The sequence below is a fragment of the Podarcis liolepis genome (genome assembly GCF_965112155.1).
Source record: "Podarcis liolepis genome assembly, chromosome: 7".
Taxonomy (NCBI): domain Eukaryota; kingdom Metazoa; phylum Chordata; class Lepidosauria; order Squamata; family Lacertidae; genus Podarcis; species Podarcis liolepis.
The window spans coordinates 86,005,602-86,026,249 of NC_139561.1; the positions used below are offsets into that span (position 1 = coordinate 86,005,602).

Consider the following 20,648-nt stretch of genomic DNA (forward strand, 5'->3'; position numbering starts at 1 on the left):
TACTGTTGCAGCCCAGGTGCTTTCAGGGGTAAATGTGTCATTAAAGTCAGCCTTCTGCCAGTCCACTGTTTGGTCACCATAATGGGCCGTTCCTCATTAAATAGCACTTAGGGGCTATTACAAATCATGGCTTCATGTGGCTGGGGATGAATGTGTCCTGGTTTGGTAAAGTGTCTTTTTTGCACTGAATCTACTGCTAGCAATTTGGGTTTTGTTAGCGAGGAAATATGGCGGACTCGACATTTGGAGCTTTCCAGCCCTATGTTAGGCCATTTAAGGACCCACATTGGTTATAGTTCCACCTGACGTGCATCTCACAGTGTTTATTGGTGTCTACAGCAGGCATGTCCAAAGTCCGCTTCGGGGTCCTAATCTGGCTTGCCGGTCAGTTTATTTCCTTATTAAAAAACCTCAACAACTCCAACCCAATTTTTCAATCCTAAAAAAAGCTCAACAACTTGGGTCAGCCCTTTGGTCAGCCCCCACGGCCCTTCACTTCATCAAATCTGAAAAAAGTTTGGACACCACTGGTCTACAGCATGGTCCTTTGGGTCAGTCAGAGGGTGTACAAAACTGCTCACTGAATGCAGTTCAGTCTCAGTCACTGCGCTTCAGAGCATTGGGTGGGCAGGCGTTGTATGAGGTGGGATTGCCTCCTGCCCACATAGTTTGACCCTGTGCTTTTGCAGCATCCTTTTCAGATCCAGGTCGTTCATGTGAGTACCACAATTTGAGGTTGCTAAAGGGCAAAGACCTTGTCACCCAAACCTGCCTTGAACTCTTTATTTCATGCCTATGGTTGCCATAGGATGTGCCCACTTAAACTCCCTTTGTTTGCTGCAACTACTAACCACATGGTTTTTAAGATAATAATTTTTTTGCTTTCTTTTTTCCTGTAAAATGGGTTATAATTGTACAGTTGAAACCCATGAAGCCGTTTACTGCAAAGCCCTGGCAAAGTCTCTGCAAAATATCGACCCACCAGTGACAATGGGATTCTACGCACCATGGGGAAGAAGCAAAAGAAGACTCTTAGATGAAATTGAAAGTAAGTACCATTGACTCAAAAAAGAATAATCAAAGCTGTATTTAAATATCCCAGAGAGGGATGCAGAAGGTAAGGGGTGTGAAGTTAATTGGCAAGGCATGGGATCTTTCTTGCAAAGAAATCATGCATCAGGGAAGCTCAGTGGCTCAGGGCCAGGAGAACGCCAGATTAAGTACTCAACGCACAATTATTATTTTTAAGTCATACTTCTAGTAATTTGTTTATAATAATGTGTATACCCTATTTTTCCTCCACGGAGCTCACCTTTTATCAAAACAAACCTGTGAGATGGCTTGGGCTGAGAAGCAGTGATTGGCCCAGTGAGCTTCATGGCTGACCTATGATTTGCACTTTCTTCTCACAGGTCCCAGTCCAACAAACTAACTACTAACTCCACATTCTTTTACATTGCTGTGTCTCCATACCCACACCAAACTGGTATCCGGAGTCAGTGGCGTAGCGTGGGGGGTGCAGGGGGGGCCGGCCGCACCGGGCGCAACATCTGGGGGTTAGGGTTAGGGGGCGCAAATCCACAGGTTAGGGGGCGCAAATCCACGGGTTAGGGGGCGCAAATTACTTGCCTTGCCCCGGGTGCTGACAACCCACGCTACGCCACTGTCCGGAGTTTTGTGATGCCCTGCTAAAGCACATAGTCTAGAAACAGACTAAATAAAAGAACAGATTAAAGAGGAAGTGGTCTCCTGTTCGAAACCAGCTTGTGAGCCGGTAGATTTCTGTTATTAAGGTTCAATCCCCAGCATCTCCAGTTAGGGCTGGGAATATCCCCTGCCAGAAAACCACTGGGGAGCTAATGACTGTCAGTGCAGGTAGATATGGAGCTATATATCCAGAATGTGGCAGCTAGACTGGTGACTGGGAGTGGCCGCCAAGACCACATAACACTGGTCTTGAAAGACCTACATTGGCTCCCAGTACGTTTCCGAGCAAAATTCAAAGTGTTGGTGTTGACCTAAATGGCCTTGGTCCAGTATACCTGAAGGACTGTCTCCACCTCCATTGTTCTTCCCGGATGCTGAGGTCCAGCACCGAGGGCCTTTGGGCAGTTCCTTCATTGTGAGAAGCAAAGCTACAGGGAACCAGGCAGAGGGCATTCTTGGTAGTGGTGCCCGCCCTGTGGAACGCCCTCCCATCAGATGTCAAAGAGACAAACAACTACCTGACATTTAGAAGACATCTGAAGGCAGCCCTGTTCAGGGAAGCTTTTAGTGTGTGACATTTTAATGTATTTTTAATCTTTGTTGGAAGCCAGCCAGATGGGTGGGGTACAAATAAATTATTATTACTACTACTACTACTACTACTACTACTACTATATAGACCAATGGTCTGATTCAGTATAAGGCAGTTTCCTATGTTCCTAAGTGATGACCAGAAAATGACCGACCCCCCCCACCAGCTGTGGACTGCAGCAGACTCATCCCACCTGTGATGATGAGTACAGATTGGTACAAATGTTGTGTTTCCCACTTTCTTTTACAGGCCACATGCCCACAGAGGGGGAGAAAAGTGGGGGAAAGTATTCCCTGCTTTCACTCATTTGGCATATGATTTTTTGTTACCCTGCTTCCGGTTCTGAAGAACTCAAAGGTACGCGGTACATCTTCATCCATTTCGATGCCTGGGAGTATGTGGGATGTGACCACATCTGGGCTGGCCTTCTTACAGCGCTGCTTGACGGAATTGAAGGGAAGAACAAAGCACTTTTTACGATTTTTATGGTCCTTGATGGGCAATCTCTGAAAAAAACAAAGAGAAAGAAATGGGTTTTTAAAGGATGGGGGAAGCTCTTAATTCCTGTTATAACGGGTTTGATTCTTCTTTTACTAGCAGTTAGCATGTTGATAAAGGAAGGTAATTTAAAGTCGCTCTTTGGATCCACTGCTTTAGTAGGGGCTATTCTGTTTATCGCTCCTTTCATACATGTAATGACCAAGTTCTACTTCACACTGAAAAAGAAGCTTCAGACAGAAATTGACAGAAATACCCTCAGTGCCAAGCTGGGCTTCATGCATTTTGTGAAAGAATTAGTGGGAACCATAGCGAATTTCCTCCAGTTCCTGGGATGGATAGAGAAGCGAAAGATCCTAGTAGTCCTGAAGATTACCAATTTGGACAGGTGCACTCAGGACAAAGTGGTGGATGTTCTGGATGCCATAAACATACTTCTTTCTGACAAGGATGCTCCATTTATCTCCATCTTGGCTGCCGATCCAAGCATCCTTGTGGATTGTATTCAAAGAGAGAAGAAACACACGAATGGCTACTTGTACTTAGACCGAATTGTGTCCTTGCCCTTCTCCCTGCCGCAGATGACTCCCAAGGACAAATTAAGGCTGGTCAATGAGATTCTGAAGGTGGATTATCATGCATGCTCTTGCGACGAAAGCAACATCAGGATCAAAGTGGTAGGCTTAGAAGACCCCAGCTGTAGCGAAAAGTTAATTATCTGTAAGCACTTGATGGATAACGAATACATCCCAGGGAATTCTGCGCAACTGAAGAGGGTGGTGAACACAGTCCTGACCATCTTGTCCATCACCAAGCTGGAATCAGAGGCTCCCTGGAAATATGAGGAAAGAATCAGCATTGAAGAACTGATAGACTGGGTTGTTCTTTCCAACTGCTGGCCTTGCCGCCTGAGCTGGATTTTGCAATGTGAGGAAGATGCCAGACAGCAAAGAAAGTTTGAGGAAAACCAGAAGGAGGAAGCAGATAGAAAAGACGGAAGCCGACTATGGAGGGAAGAAGAGGGAGATGGCAAAACATTATTGGAGATTTACAATGACAACGAGCCAGCACTGGCTAAAATTAAGAATGATATAAAAAGACTACTGGAACTGGACAGCGATCCTGATCTTTTCAGAAATTTTTTGGCCACCAGATCCCAGATCACAGCAAAGTGGGCGATATATTTGGCACATTTCCTGGTCAGTTTGGATTTCTCTTTGAAAAGGCCATTTGAGTTGCTACGGGGCCTGAACAGCATAACAGCAGAGGAAGAAACAAGTCACCATCCATTGAGAACAGTGTCACAACAAGAAATCAAAATCCCAACAGTTTGAAAACACATATGCTTAGCAGCCAAGACAGTCCTCCTAAGCTGTGCTAGACAGACCAGTGGAAGTTGTATCTAGATGGCACTAGGCTGAGCTAAGTGATTTGATCTTTGCCTCTTATAATTACTGTAAATCCACAATTACTAGGGGGTTACCACAGTTCACAAATAAAGCCAAAATTGCATATTGTGGGATTACCAAAGCCATTCCACCCCCCCGAACCCTACCCTCTTTCCACCTGCTTTTTAAATTTATTTATTTTTTGCCACACCATAAAGCTGAATATACTTAATAAGCTGAATAAAGCTGAAATTAAATGTGCGGAAGTTGTGGGCTCCCTGTACTTAAGAGTACAGGAACAAAACACTAAATTACCTCAAAACCACCAATATCCATGAACCGCAAACGTAACCTCAACTAATACTAGTTTGCCATTTGGTAGAAACATTTAACAACTTTGGAAGAATCCTGGTTTGCCAGTTAAGAAGCGATGTCTGCTCTCCTAGCATTTCCTCCCCAAAGCACCTTTTGCTCTGTATCTTACAAAATAGACTCAAAGCAGGATTGGAAGGGAGGAGAAACCCACCCCAAAACAGGCTGGATGTTGAAGCCTGGAGTTCCGCATATAGACTCAGTGTGAAGAGGGAGACTGCTGACTAGGTCAGGTATTAGGTTATAACTAGGATTTTGGGGGAAGCAGCAGAGGTAGATACCTATTTCTGAAAGCATTAGGCTTTGAACTTGTGGCCTTCTAGATGCTTTTGGACTCCTGGCCTCCAAGAGTCTACTTCTGAGATTTCCAAACTTTTCAGGTTGGTGACACGCTTTTTAGACTTGCATCATTTCGCAACACAGTAATTCAGTTTTACTAGCAAACCAGAGGTTAAACTAACCCCTTTCCAGCCCCGGGAGGAACGTGGGGAACGTTCACACGACACACCTACACACTGTGGCCGACGCACTGATGTGTCGCAACACACAGTTTGGAAAAATCTGGTCTACTTTAATATTTAACTTATTTTATCTTTTATTGTTATGCTGCTATCTGTTTCTTGAGATTGTATTGTTGCTATTACTCTGCATTTTTATCTTTCATTGATTTACAGTGGTGCCCCGCAAGACGAATGCCTCGCAAGACGGAAAACTCGCTAGACGAAAGAGTTTTCCGTTTTGGAGGTGCTTCGCAAAACGAATCTCCTATGGGCTTGCTTCGCAAGACGAAAATGTCTTGCGAGTTCCTGCGGGTTCCCCCCCTTTTTCTAAGCCGCTAAGCCGCTTATCAGCTGATCCGATAAGCTGATAAGCCGCTTAAAGCCGCTAATAGCGCTAATAGCGCTAATCCGTCAATGGGCTTGCTTCGCAAGACGAAAAAACCGCTAGACGAAGAGAATCACAGAACGGATTCTTTTCGTCTTGTGAGGCACCACTGTATTTAAGGTTTTTATTAACACTTTTCAGGCAATCCTCAGTGTAGCTTACATTAAAAACTCTTGTGTCAATAAAAATGTATCTTTATGCATCATTCTTTAATAATAACAATAGTATTTCAGAGTTCAAAGCATTTCTTCATTGTCTTGGTTCCTCCTTGCAGAGGTTGGCTGATATTTGTGTTTCTATTTATTCCAATTATCCATTAAATTTCTATCCCACCATTCCTCCCAAAGGCCCTAGGGCGACAAACAACAAAGCTGCAAAACTATAAAAAATAAAAATATACAGCTAAAAACATGTTAAATATACTAAAATTGGGTAAAACAGAATCCTGGCTCGAGTTGCTACTTTATATCGGGCTGGTGGGAAATGGTGAGGTATGAAGCAAGCTTCTTCTCAAGTAAACCTATAATTCTATAATCCATTCAAATATATTCAGGGCTATATGTTTAGGGATGGAAACCAGAGTGAGCGAAAGCAGGGGAAATATATCTTAGGAATACCTGATTTGATGTGAGGCAGTTGATTTGCTGTGGGCTGGAATATTATGCTGTTTGCTTTCACCTATGCCCAACTTGTATTTTTGTAAATATATCCAAATATTACCAACTGCCATCAGTCTCCAGTGATTTATCCTTCCTGTTGGAGCTGAACCCAGAAAAGCACCGTCCCTGAAGTTTATTGCCATTTGGAGTGCGGAACCTATAACACTAATGTGTGAAACCAAAAAACTACAGGAACCGAAAAAAGAAAAATGTGGACGATGTCCCACATTCTGTTTTGAGCTATACTTAATAAAGATATGCCAATCCAACCAACATGTGTTTTTTTGTTTCATTCCCCCTTGATATTTTTAGTTTAGTAGTTAATTTTTCTATCAGCACCAATTGCCAGTCTTTTAAATACATGTGGTCAATGTCACAACCTATATACCGTACTTTTCCATGTATAAGACTAGTGTTTTGTTTTCTTTTTTTACTTTAAAAGAAGGTCAAAAATCTGGGGGCATCTTATACACGGATAGTGCATATGCCCATTTTCTAAATTTGGGGTCCCCAAAAGTAGAGGGTGTCTTATACACAGGGGCGTCTTATACATGGAAAAACCTGTAAATTTCAAATAAATTTCAGGATCCAGCTATTACAAGCCATGATGCTAATAAAAGCTGGCCAATAAGAAGCTTAAAATGCAGGTGCATATTGTCCCCTATGTAAAGTTTAAATAAAGCCTCTGTATATATTTTCTTTCACAATGAACTCATTTAGTTAACAGAGTCTGTGTGGGGTGTGAATCATCTCTCCACAGCAGCACTTTAAGCATGGCGTGGTCAGATAGCTCCTTGGACCTCTCTCTGCTATTTCCACCCTCGACACCAGACTGGAGGAAATCAGTATAAAATAGATTCTTGTGTAAACAGCATGCCTAGGAGAGGAAAATGTGTGATTATGCTCTCCATGCTGTAGGTGGCGCCAGGTGTCCACTAAAGCATGTTCCTCAAAATGTTTAAGCCCAGTAAAAGGTAAAGCTGCTGCTTGTCCACCAGGTTTCTCTTATGCACAGCAACCCAGGCCTTGAGGGCAGGAAGGGGGGGTTGCAGTGATTTTTAGGAAGTCATTAGTTTGCACCAGGCATCCTGTTGGGAAGACCAAGTTCTCTGATTGCATGTTCTGGAAGTTGGGCAATAGGGGCAGTATAGGATTCCTTTTGGTGTACCGACCTCCCCACTGCACCAAGGATTCCCTGCCCGAGCTGCTTCAGGTTGTGGCGGATGTTCTCCTGGAGACATGTAGTTTTGGTTGTCCAAGGAGATTTTAACATCCATGCCGACACGACCTTACAAGCGGCCGCTCGGGACTTCGTGGAAAGCATGGCCTCCATGGGGCTGCCCCTGAATAAGTCTGGCCCAACTCATAGCTGCAGACATGCCTTGGACCTGGTGTTTACCTCTATGGATGTTGGTGATCTGACACTAAGTAAAAGCGAAACTAAAGAAGTGCCATGGTCAGATCACTTTCTGGTGCAACTGGACTTCTCCACGACCCTTCCCCTCTGCAGGGAGGTGGGACCGATTCGGATGGTCCGCCTCCGCCACTTAATGGATCCAAATGGTTTCCAGAGAGTGGTAGGGGATGTTTTATCCCATGTTGATGGCCTTTCAGCTGATTCCCTGGTGGCCCGCTGGAATGGGGAGTGTTCTTGAAGCTACCAGCATGAGTTTGACCAAACCGCGGGAGGCAGTGGAAGACAGGAGTGCCTGGCGTGCTCTGGTCCATGGGGTCACAAAGAGTCGGACACGACTAAATGACTAAACAACAACATTGACTGTTTGGCTCCGAAGCGCCCTCTCTGATTGCATGGAGCCCGGATAGCCCCGTGGTTTTCCACAGATCTAAGGGCAATGAAACAATTGCTGAGAAGGCTAGAGCGCCGGTGGCGGATAACTCATTCTAAAGCTGACCGGACACACGTTAAAGCTCAATGTCGAGCCTACCAAGTAGTGGTAATGACGGCAAAGAAGACTTTCTTCATCGCCTCTATTGCATCTGCAGAAAACAGCACCAGGAGACTCTTTCAGGTGGTTCGCAATTTAGTGGAACCATATGATCTCCTGCAATGATTTTGCAAAGTTTTATTGCAGATAAAGTCGCTCAGAACTGGGAAGAGGTAGACTCCACTGTGGGACCAGGGCCGGGGCGGGAGAGTGCTAGAGTCCTGTCTAGTCAAGTTGCGTGGGGTCAATTCCAATCTGTTACGTCCGAGGATGTGGACAGGCTGTTTGGACGAGTGAAACCAACCACCTGTCTCCTTGATCCTTGCCCATCCTGGCTTATAAAAGCTTAAAGGCTGTCAAATGGCTGTTAACCTGAATTAGGGTTGTAAATTGAAGCACAGTTGACCCTGCAATAATTCTTTAAAAAAGATGAGACAACTGCCATCATCTGCTGGAGCCCCATGCCTCCTAGTGATTTGGATGAACCTGGAGAGGTGAATTGCACACTGTGCCCTTGATGTTTAAGCAAACAATTGGCGGGCCTCTTTATGGTGGGTTTCTTGTAAGTACAGACACACCCATTTTCTCCCTTTAAATCAAAACCAAAAACAAACAATAGATTTTAAACTTTAATATCCCTCCCTACCTCCAAAAAATTAGGCCATTGGGCAATAATTTAATTGGGACCGTCAAAAATGTTGCAAAATGATGTGCAAGGTTTTGAGTTCTGCAAACTCTTCATCAGGTTTGATGGTACACAAATAGGGTTGGAAGGGATCAGACCCACCCTCCCCCGCCCCCAGAAAGAACTAGGCTGGATGCTGAACTCTTGAGGTCTGGATATAAACTCAATTTGAAGAGGGAGATTGCAGATTAGATCAGGTAGCAGCTTATACCTGGCATAAAAGCAACAATGGCTGACCCCCATATTTGAAAATGTTAAGCCTTGCTGCTACCCAGATCTGTCTCATGTATTAAGCCAGGTTTGGGGAAACTGTGCCCCCCCCCCCAGATGCTGTTAGACTCTCAACCCCCAAGAGTTCACAGGCAGCACAATGAATGGTCAAGGATGATGGGAGCTGTCATCCAACAACAGGGCCACAGGTACCTCATCCCTGCCTTACATGAAACACATCTCCTTTAGGCAGAAAGCAGTTGTAAAGAGGAGAACAGATGTCTACATCACCAAAGCCAGTAATTAGATTTAGGTGGTGTATGGAGGGTGAAACAGTCAATTGCAGCCAAATTGTATAGTGTTACTTAGTGACTGTTAGCTAAAGAACACAGTCCATCTCACCGTGGGATCCAGTTTAGAATAGAGATGATGATGATAATAATAATATTTTTTTATTTAAACCCCGCCCTTCCCAGTTCAGAAAACCAGGCTCAGGGTGGCTAACAACAAATTTAAAACACTTAATTGTAATACAACATAGAAGCAACATAAAATACAGTAGAAAAGCAAGAATAACAATAAAATTCAAAGTTCAAAAATCAATTTGGGGGGGAAACCATCCAATAAACATTAGATTGGACTAGCTGGCTGAATTAGTCCGACTTGGGCCAGCGAGGAGGCCAGGAGAGAATTAGCTGTGGGGTCCCAGAGTGGGTAATCTTCATAAAAGGGGAGGGGGAAGGAAGAGAAGGGAAGGAAAATAAAAGATCAGGCTGAATTCAAATTAAAGGCCAGGTGGGATAGCTCTGTCTTACAGGCCCAGAGAAAGGAGGTTAAATCCTGTAGGGCCCTGGTCTCCTGGGACAGAGCATTCCACCAGGTCGGAGCCATCACTGAAAAGGCCCTGGCCCTGGTGGAGAATGCAGAACCTGTGGCTCTCCAGATGTTGTACCACAACTTCCATCACCCCATACTATTTCGGTATTCAATAAATAATAATAGAAACACAGATATTGGTCAGTCTCACAGGGGTGTTTCTAAGGAAGAACCAAGGCAATAAATGAAGTGCTTTGAACACTGAAACGCTACTGTTGTTATGAAATAAGTAGATAATTATCAGACTGCCTTACGGGGTTATTCGCCAGGATGAGTCAAGAAAAATGCGTAATAGCTTGCCTGAGCCACAGCTGCTTCATCTAGCTCCTTCCTCTCTGCTCCTGGAGACCAACAAGACCTGTGATGAAGGGAGTGAGGAGTACGCAGCTGGGTGGGCAACTGACCACCCAAGTGCCAGCAAATGTGGGAGTGAGGTGGGACGAAAGGCAGAGGGAACAGCCACAGTGACCTAACTAGAATTAGAATTTTATAGGAAGGAGTTGTTTGTTCCTATACTTTATATGCCGCCCTTCAGTGCAAGTATTTCCAGGGTGGATTACAGCAAAAAAAAGTGGGGAAGGCAGAGCTGCCCATCATCTCTCAGTGGTCCAGCTGGGGTGTTACTCCCTCTTGCACTGTCCCCACAGGACTACTCAAGAACCATCTTGCACTAAGTAGGCCAGTGCTGGGGAGACGCAGCTGTCCACAATTTTTTTTTTTTAATTCTCTTGGAGCTTGGTTCAATCACTTTATTATATAATTTTTATTGATACTTGTCAGAGTGGTTGTCGGGAGCAAGTCAGCAATAACTCGCACAGTGTCAGTGAAGCTAGCTCTCTTTATTCAAAAAACAAAACAGCTCAGGAGGCCAGGCCCAGTGAGCACAGCAACTCTTCCCAGTCGATCTTGCCCCAATGAGACAGTTGTGAGGACTGACGAGCCCCGCCTTCCCACAGCTCTCTAAGTCTCCTGCTCCCTCAGGTCCTTCCCAAGCAATCTGAGACTCTGACACCTTGTCTGTCTTTGCTCCTCCCTCTTCATACCTCTCCTGGTTTTGGGAGACCAGGGAGGAGGGCAGCTGGTTGCAGAAATGGGGGAGACCCCCTGGCTCCTTCACCAGTCTGACTCATCTCTGCCTCTTGGCCCCTTCTCCTCTTCAGCCTCTGCTTCTGAACTGCTCTCTGCCACAGACTCTTCCTGCTCACTAAATGCTGTTGCCTCTCCAGGATTCAACACCTACTCCTTCCAGTCTGCTCCCTCTTCTCCCTCCCATTGTCATCCCACCCCACCCTGGCTCTGAGCCTTCCTCCTTTGGGGGTTCCCCAGCTGTTGCCTCTCACCACTCCTCTGCATCCAGCCAGTCCATAACAATCTTTAAGACTTTTGTGTAAACCACTCCTAGCTTTAAGGGCTCCTGAGACAATTTACAAACCTGGCCCTTCAAGGAAGTGTAATCCCTTGCAGAACAGGATGTGTACCTAGTTTCTGGATAGGAGAACCATTCACCCAAATCACTTCCGTCTCATCAGGATTCAGCCTCATTTTACTGGCTCCCATCCAGTTCATCACTGCCTCCTTCTGATGGAATGGAGAGATAAGAGCTGCGTGTCTTCAGCATACAGTTGACACCACACTCCAAATCCCCAAACAACTGCTCCCGATGGTTTCATGTAGATGTTAAATTGAAAGGAGACAGAATGGACCCTTGCGGGACTTCACAGTCCAAAAGCCATGGAGCCAAGCAACAATCGCCTAGTACTACTTCCTGGTACTGACCCTGCAGGTAGGAATGAAACAATTGCAGTACAGTACCTTCAGGGTTGCATTCCCTTTGTCTCTCTCCCAAGAGAGGTCATCGGTCAGAGTGACCAAGACTGATCTGCTGCCAGAACTAGGTCTGAAACCAGACTGGGATGGAGCTAGATAATCAACTTCCTACAGGCATACCTGCGGCTGGGCAGCCACCACCCTCTTGATCAGCTTGCTGAGGAAAGGAATATTAGAGAGCGGACAGTAGTTCTCAAAAACCTCTGGATGCTGGGAAGACCCTCTTCAAAGTGGTAGCTACGGCCTCACTGTGCAAGGATCCTGTTCACACCTGTAATTCCCTGATGCTCCAGAGACTTTCAATAAACCCGAAACCATTGTGGCATCAAGTTCAGCATGGGTTCAGATGATTTTACCCTAAAAGTGATTCACAGGTCTCTCCCAGCAGGCTATTGACTGTCAATGATACCACACCGATCTGGACCAGCCGGTTTACCACTCTAAAGAGCTCTGCTGGGAATTCATACACACACATTCTCAGCATTGGAATTTCATTCTTGTGCCAAGTCTTCATGAGTGATATTTGACTCATTATGTCATTAACACTTAGCCAAGAAACAGACCGTTTCCTTAGAGAGTAGAACTCATGAGGTAAGTGTCATCTTTTCAGACATAAGAGTTCTTTGGAAAAGACTCATATCCCCATCTCGAGGAAAATGCTAAGAAGGAAGGATTACCAGTTATAAAGGACAAAAACAATGCATTTGTTCCTTTTCCTGGCTGCCAAGATCACTACCTCTAGTGTGGTTAGCTATGCAATAGCTTGTTCCTTAATTTTAGTATGAGCAAGAAACTCATGCACCTGCTTCCTGTCAATTCAAGTGATGAGTGACTCTCCTAATGCAGGGTGAAATTCCTATTCACTAATAACACATTAACGAAATAATAATAGGATAATCAATAGCAGCTTTATAAACCAAAGACCAAAATGAGTACTGTATTAAAAGTCAAAAGTCCTTCATGCCACACTCCAAAGATGAGAAAGTGTTCAATAAATGGGGTGGCACCTACATATTAGTTCTTCTCGGTTGTGGTCAGAGTCAGACCCTTCCCTCAGTTGGTGAGGACACCTGGAGGAAGACCTGCAAAGAGGATCACAAGACAAGGGCAGCAGTGGCGTAGCGTGGGGGGTGCAGGGGGGGCCGGCTGCACTGGGCGCAACATCTGGGGGTTAAGGTTAGGGGGCGCAAATCCACGGGTTAGGGGGCGCAAATTAATTGCCTTGCCCCGGGTGCTGACAACCCACGCTACACCACTGAAGGGCAGTTTAATATGAGGGGAAGACGTTCCTACAAGACAGATCCCAAGCCATGTAGAGCTTTGAAGGGAAACATCAGCTCTGAACTGCACTCGGGGAAACCAGTGCAGTTCTTGAACAAGGGGGCAACAGTTTCTCAGTGCAAGGTGCTAGTTAGCAGCAATCTAGCTGCTGTATTCTGCACCAACAGCAGTTTCCAAACAAACTGTTTGGGAGGTAATCTTCAAAACGTAGCCCCATAAACAGCACATTACAGTGGTACCTCGGGTTACAGACCCTTCAGGTTACAGATGCTTCAGGTTACAGGCTCCGCTAACCCAGAAATAGTACCTCAGGTTAAGAACTTTGCTTCAGGAACAGAAATCGTGCGGTGGTGGCGTGGCGGCAGAGGGAGGCCCCATTAGCTAAAGTGGTACCTCAGGTTAAGAACAGTTTCAGGTTAAGAACAAGCCTCCAGAACAAATTAAGTTCTTAACCTGAGGTACCACAGTACAGTAGTCTGTTGAGGAAGGTTCTCTCTGCTCAGAGATGCTGTATTTGTAGGTTCGAAGAGGTTGAACATAACCCTCATTTTCTATTCTGTTTTCAAGCAACCAAAATCCAAGTCACTTTCTCATTGGTCTGCCACTGGGCAAATAAAGAAACAAATACCTTGATTCTGCCACAAATAATAGGGTGATTACTGAAAAAGTAGCTTATTTTGCTTGTGTGAAGAAAAGCTACACCTTACCAAGATATTACTAATGTTATATAACTAGCCTAAGAAATCTTTTTTCATTTCTGTATGATGGTTACCTTTATTAAGACCTATGGTGACAACAATAAATTACTGGCTTTTATGAACTGATAATTGTTTACTTTCTGTGAATCTACAGCCAAGCAAACTTCTCACCAAGCAAGCTGGTGTAATCCAAGTTTCCTTTCATTATGTTGAAAGCCACAGCTCATATTGTGTCATGGTTAGCCACATCCCATTTAATATATAGTCTGCGAGATTCAGAGCCAAGAGTCAGTGTCTGGGGTTATTCAAGCTCCACTAAATCTGTGGCAAGCCTTCAGGTGAAGGATCCAAACAAGTCCATGCTCGTGTTGTTGTTTTTTCCAGGTAAGGTGCATTCTTTTTTAAGGCAAAAGGAGAAGAGAGGGTGGGATTAACTTACTTATCTAGGGATGATTTATGCACCTGCATAAATGTTGTGGATCAGGGAATGGAGGACAGTCCCAAGCCATGAGAATTCCTATGTTGTCTAGCTTGGCTTTAGCCTCATGGGTCTTCAGACCATATCCAAGGATTTCTATCCAGCATGACCATCATGTCTGTGGCTAATGGGAGTTGTACTACAAAACATCTGGAAGGACACAGATTAGGAGAGGCTGATCTGGGTGCTGCATTAACAGGGTGCTACTTGTTCCCAGCTGCACCTCACCCATTGACCACAAGGGACAGTCAGGATCATAAATGCCGATGAGATAATAGAATCATAGAACTGTAGAGTTGGAAGGGACCTTGAGGATCATCTAGTCCAACCCCCTGCAATAGCCAGAATATGTAGCTGTCCCGTACGGGGATCAAGCCTGCAAGCCTGGCACCATGCTCTTACCCACTGAGCTATACAGATAATGTTTAAGTAGCCTGGCTTTAACCAGCACCTTTTAACTGAGCCTGGAGATGAATGGGGAGACATCTAAGTATGGTGGGAATTGGCAGCATCCCAGTGTGATTTAAGCAGTATGGCGGCCCACCACCACTTACCCTTCCTTTAAGCTAGTGCCCTGCCCCAAAATGTATTTATTCTATGTATTTCTTTTTTGACAGAGTTGAGCAGCTGCTGAAGTTGAGACGCTTTGCCACAGAGATGAATGACCCAGAGCACCAAGCACTGATGAGAGACCACGAAGGTGCACCATTATTACTAAATCAGTTTTCTGCACTTTCCCCTCTCAGCCGCTCGGTCCACAGGGTTCTGGTAGCAGTGGGCCTTTGTGGCCACTTCAGGAATGGGCCATGCTGTATTATTTTACTGTTGTTAGCCGCTCTGAGCCCGGCTTCAGCTGGGGAGGGCGGGATATAAATAAAAATTGATTGATTGATTGATGATGTGCCTTTACCCACAAACTACTGTGCTATTGCATGTTGGTTGGCAAAGAGTGAGCTAAGCAGAGCAGGGGGCTATTTAGGCCCATCCCACCTCCCTCTTGGTTTCTTCAGATCTTTATGGTACATGCGCCTCTGAGGAAGCCTTGTGGAGGAAAGAGAAACCACATGTGGCAGCAGTGGTGGTATGAGTCTGTAGCCAGGCTGCTTTAGTTTCATGCTTAAGACAGTCAGTGCTACATCTTCCCTGTGGCCCCTGAAGCAGGAGGTTCAACCCCATCACGTTTAGCAGTGGTCCCAGCACAAGGGGCAGGTGGTTAATGATGCCCCTCCCTGATCACCTTTGTTCAGATTGCTACATTTGCTTTGATAGCGGAATCATCATGGTTCACTGTTGTCGCCCAAGGTGTTTTCATAGGTAAGTGCGACATGAAGTCAGCCTTCTGCCTTCTGCCAATCCACTGTTTCATCACCACGATGGGAAGTTCCTCATTAAATAGCAGTTTGGGGCCGTTACAAATCATGCCTTGACATGGCTGGGGATGGATGTGACCTGTTCTGGTGCACAATCCTTTTGCACGGCTGCTGCATATACTACTGCTGGCACTTTGAGTTTTGGCAGCAAGGATATACAGGCCATGGTGGACTTGACATTTGGAGCATTCCAGCCTTATGTTAGGCCATCTAAGGGTCCACATTGGTTACGGTTCCACCTGACGTGCATCTCACAGTGCTTACTGGTGTCCACAGCATGGCGTTTTGGGTCAATCAGAGGGTGTAGAAAACTGCTCAGTTTGGGTTCAGTCTCTGAGCTGCAGTGCACTGGATGGGTAGGCGTTGTATGAGGTGGGATTGCCTCTTGCCAACATGGTTTGACCCTGTGCTGCTGCAGCACACTTCTCAGATCCTTGTCATTCATGTGGGTGCAACAATTTGGGCTTGCTAAAAAGCAAAACCCTTGTCACCCAAGCCTGCCTTTAACTTTTCCTGAGGCGTGCCTCTTTATTTCACGCCTCTGGTTGTAATAGGAGGTGCCGACAGCAGCTGCTATCCACCTGGTTTTTTAAAAAATAATATCTTTTGCTTTCTTCCCTGTAAAATGGATTGTGATTGCACAGTCGAAACCCACGAAGCCCTTTACTGCAAAGCCCTGGCAAAGACTCTACAAGAGATTGACCCGCCAGTGACAGTGGGATTCTATGCACCATGGGGAAGAAACAAAAGAAGACTCTTAGATGAAATTGAAAGTAAGTACCACCAATTCCCATGGGAACAGAAAGCCCAGATAAGGAGACAAAATGTAAGGAGTGTGGAATAAAGTGGGGCCAGGAGAAATCAATATTAAGTAATAACGGGTACAGATTAATATAAATGGTGTGCTTCTGCTTTCTTTTACAGGCCACATGCCCACAGAGGGAGACGAAGGTGGAAGAAAGTATTCCCTGTTTTCACTCATTTGGCATATGATTCTATGTTACCCTGCTTCTGGTTCAGAAGAATACAAAGGTACCCAGTACATCTTCATCCATTTCGATGCCTGGGAGTATGTGGGATGTGACCACATCTGGGCTGGCATTCTTACAGCGCTGCTTGATGGAATCGAAGGAAAAAACAAAGCACTTTTTACAACTTTTATGATCCTTGATGGGCAATCTCTGAAAAAAACTAAGAGAAGGAAATGGGTTTTTAAAGGATGGGGGAAGTTCTTCATTCCTATTATAATAGGTTTGATTCTTATTTTACTAGCAGTTAGCATGTTGATAAAGGAAGATAATTTAAAGTCGCTCTTTGGATCCACTGCTTTAGTAGGGGCTATTCTGTTTATCGCTCCTTTCATACACGTAATGACCAAGTTCTACTACACACTGAAAAAGAAGCTTCAGATAGAAATTGACAGAAACACCCTCAGTGCCAAGATGGGCTTCATGAACTTTGTGAAAGAAGAAGTGGAAACCATAGCTAATTTCCTCCAGTTCCTGGGATGGATAGAGAATCGAAAGATCCTGGTGGTCCTGAAGATCATCAATTTGGACAGGTGCACTCAGGACAAAGTGGTGGATGTTCTGGATGCCATAAACATACTTCTTTCCAACAAAGATGCCCCATTTATCTCCATCTTGGCTGCCGATCCAAGCATCCTTGTGGATTGTATTCAGAAACAAAAGAAAGACACAAATGGCTACTTGTACTTAAACCGAATTGTGTCCTTGCCCTTCTCCCTGCCGCAGATGACTCCCAAGGACAAATTAAGGCTGTTTAATGAGATCCTGAAGGTGGATTATGAGAATCCAGCTGCATGCTCTTGTGAAGAAAACAACATCAAGATCTCGGTGGTAGGTTTAGAAGACCCCAGCCGTAGCGAAAAGTTAAGTATTTGTAAGCACCTGATGAATAATGAATACATTCCAGGGAATTCTGTGCAACTGAAGAGGGTGGTGAACACAGTCCTGACCATCTTGTCCATCACCAAGATGGAATCGAAGGCCCCTTGGAAATATGAGGAAAAAATTGACATCAGAGAGGTGATAGACTGGGTTGTTCTTTCCAACGGCTGGCCTTGCCGCCTGTGCTGGATTTTGCAATGTTTGGATGATGCCCGATACCGAAGAAAGCTTGAGGAAAGCCAGAGGAGGGAAGCAGATAGACAAGGAAGAAATCTGCTATGGAGGGAAGAAGAGGAAGACGGCAAAACATTACTGGAGATTTATGATGAACATGAGCCAGCATTGGCTAAGATTAAGAATGATATCCAAAAACTTCTGGAACTTGATGGAGATCCAGATTTGTTCAGAAGCTTCCTGGTCACCAGGTCCCATATCACAGCAAAGTGGGCCAGATATTTGGCAAATTACCTGATCAGTTTGGATCTCTCTTTGAAAAGGCCGTTTGAGTTGCTACGGGGCCTGAACAGTATAACGGCAGAGGAAGAAAAAGCAGAGAAAGGAACAGTAGAGGAAAAGGCAGCAAGTCACCATCCATTGAGGGGAGAAAGACTTTGTGCTGGCCATGAGGCAATGGCTGTTCCCACCTGCCTTGCCCGACGCCCCACCTCTAGGAGTATTCTTCATAAGGAAGCTGTTCTGAGAGGAAGAAATGTGAGGGGGGAAAGACTCTGTGCTGGCCATGAGGCAATGGCTTTTCCCACCCGCCTTGCCCGACGCCCCAGCCCTAGAAGTCTCCTTCATAAGGGAGGTGTTTTCAGAGGAAGAATTATGAGGGGGGAGAGACTTTGTGCTTGCCATCAGCCAAAGGCTTTTTCCACACGCCTTGCCCGACGCCCCAGCCCTAGGAGTCTCCTCCATAAAGGAGCTGTTTCCGAAGGAAGAATTATGAGAGGGGAGAGACTTTGTGCTGACCATCAGACAATGAATTTTCCCACCTGCCTTGCCCCACCCTCCAGTCTTTCCCAGACCGTGACTTTAAGAAAAGCAGAAACATCTGAGATGAGAGAAGATGAGTTCAGAAATATTTTTTTAAAATAACTTTGTAAGTTGTGTGCCTTTGTTTCTCAACTTGATCCTTTTACAAGATTTTGTATGTATTGTGGTATTTTCTTCATTGTGAATTGCTGTTACTTTTACAGATTATAGTTTAGTAATTATTTATTGTAATTGTTGAGAGTGAATTTCTGTTTAATTATTATTTGCTGATACATAATGTTATTGTATATGTAATGGGTTATTGAATGTTACTTTATTTGATATAAATTGTTTATTTTAAAAATATATTTTTATGATGACTTTTTTGTATTGGATCAAATTGATATAAGGTGTGTGTGATCTTTGTTGTATATTTTGTTGTTCCTTCAGCTTGTAAACAGACTTGTGTATACTAATATAGAAAGGCGGTATACAAATTAAAAGTGAAATGAAAAAAATGAAATGAAATCAAGAACAGTGTCACAACAGCAAGCACAACCCAAACAATTTGAAAATGCATATGGCTACAGGTATGAGACAGCCTTCTGCAGTTGTGCTGGTCGAGGCTGATGGGAGTTGTAGTCCAAGACATATGGAGGGCACCATGCTGAGGAAGGCTGAGCTTAGAGAGTCGAAGGGCTCTACCACTTCTCATTTCTCAAAAGGGTTAAAAGCAGTGCTATTTTTCTAGAAAAAGAGGTGCCGGGACTCACCATGAACACCTCCCTTGTTCTCTTAGAATGGCAATGGCGCCCACCTGAGAGGTGTCGGAACTGAGTTCTAGTGACTTCCCGGGCTGAAAAAAAGCCCTAGTTAAAAGAACCAAACACAAAAATACCCCAGAACCACCAATATCCATGACCCAGAAATTAAACCTCAACCAATACTAGTTAGACATTTGGTAGACAATTTTAACAACCCTGGGTCAATACTGGCTTGCCAATTAGGATGTTAAATCAACTCTCACATTATATCTCAAATGCTCCTATCTCTATGTTTCTTATGCAGGAGGTTGTCAAAGAAGGCATTAAAAAGCAACAAGACAAATATTTTTAACATGCATTGTTTTAAATCAGTAGTTAATATATCGAAATGGCAGAGCTTGAAACTCAGATGGGAATCTCCCCCACCAAACCCTGAAATGGCACTGCTGCATGTGTATCGCTGGAAAATGAAACACTGTGAAAATTAGGGGGTCTGGTGTCTTTTCGGGACCTACCTGAAGACTCTCTTGTCAATAAGCTATTTCCCAGTCTGCATTTGTATTGGGGTTGTTTCTGGATATTTTAATTCTTATTTATTTGCCGTCCTGGGCTCTTCTCAACTGGGCAGGAGGAGGGTGTTCTAAAAGTGGGAGATATTGACAACAGCACATGGTCAGATCATTTTCTGTTGAGATTTATGTAGGTATAGTAAAGGCAACATTTCAGCACTTGTGTTTTTGTTTAGGCAAGCCTACTTAGATATATAGATGGTGATGTATTTTAATTTATTTTACTGATAATCTTTTAATTCATTTTTATTACTGTTTTTAACTGTTGTTTACGATAATTTTAATATTTCTTGTAAGCACCTTAAAAGCGTCAATACAATAACGTGGTATATAAATTTTATTAAATAAACCAACAAGCGCTGGTGTGTGTGTGTATTGAAGTATTTATACTTAACTATAAATGTCACGGAACATAATGTTGGTGAATTTGCTCTCTGATTTCCAGGATTAGTAAAAGAGCGTTATGGGCTAGAATTGATATCTGGACCCAGCCCAATACATTTTGATGTTTGAAGCAGGTTATTAGCAGTGCTGAACATGCCAGAACACAGTTCCACCACCTTTTTTGGAGGGGAGGAGACAGGGCGGCTCTCGGACCTGTCAGAACATTGCGCCTCCTTCCCTAAGCTGGGCAAACGTTTTCTGAGCTTAGGGAAGGAGGCGTAAGGCTCTGACAGAATCCTGGAGCCCTGCTGCCTCGTTTCCAAAGCTGGGAGGGCTTTAGGAAGGTGGCAGGATGGCTCTTGGACCCCCTCAAAGCATCGTGCCTCCTTCTCTAAGCTGTGCAAATACTTCCCAGGATTGAGGTAGGAGGTGCAAGCCTGTGTCCCAGCAGAATGTTGGATGGCATGACCCTGTGGTGAAAATAAGCATGCAGAGTCAGGTACTGAGAGTGCAGAAAAAGTTGTGGTATTGCCGCAAGTCATTATCATGCATCATGTAATAACTATATACCAGG

General features: G+C 44.5%; 1 protein-coding gene and 1 long non-coding RNA gene across 7 annotated transcripts in view; one reads left to right on the forward strand and one right to left on the reverse strand.

Moving 5' to 3' along the window:
• LOC310712742 overlaps window positions 1-20,648 on the reverse strand; it is a 31,124-nt gene that overhangs the window by 7,986 nt on the left and 2,490 nt on the right. For 4 of the 5 annotated variants that reach the window (XR_014528970.1, XR_014528971.1, XR_014528973.1 and 1 more), the window contains 3 exons: window positions 19,637-19,761; window positions 12,657-12,727; window positions 2,629-2,803 (listed from right to left, as the gene is read on the reverse strand). This is a non-coding gene — a long non-coding RNA (uncharacterized lncRNA). The remainder of the gene's footprint in view (window positions 1-2,628; window positions 2,804-12,656; window positions 12,728-19,636; window positions 19,762-20,648) is intronic. The other variant, XR_014528972.1, reaches the window with a different exon arrangement.
• LOC310712611 (NTPase KAP family P-loop domain-containing protein 1-like) lies at window positions 13,803-20,046 on the forward strand. Of its 2 annotated transcripts, none has more exons than XM_083515844.1 (4): window positions 13,803-14,008; window positions 14,720-15,416; window positions 16,117-16,245; window positions 16,397-20,046. In XM_083515844.1, exon 4 carries the CDS (start codon window positions 16,402-16,404, stop codon window positions 18,478-18,480), a length of 2,079 nt encoding a protein of 692 aa, XP_083371970.1. In that variant the 5' UTR covers window positions 13,803-14,008; window positions 14,720-15,416; window positions 16,117-16,245; window positions 16,397-16,401; the 3' UTR covers window positions 18,481-20,046. The 2 variants fall into 2 exon arrangements, with proteins under 2 accessions (XP_083371970.1, XP_083371969.1); XM_083515843.1 differs by having other exon boundaries at window positions 14,720-14,802.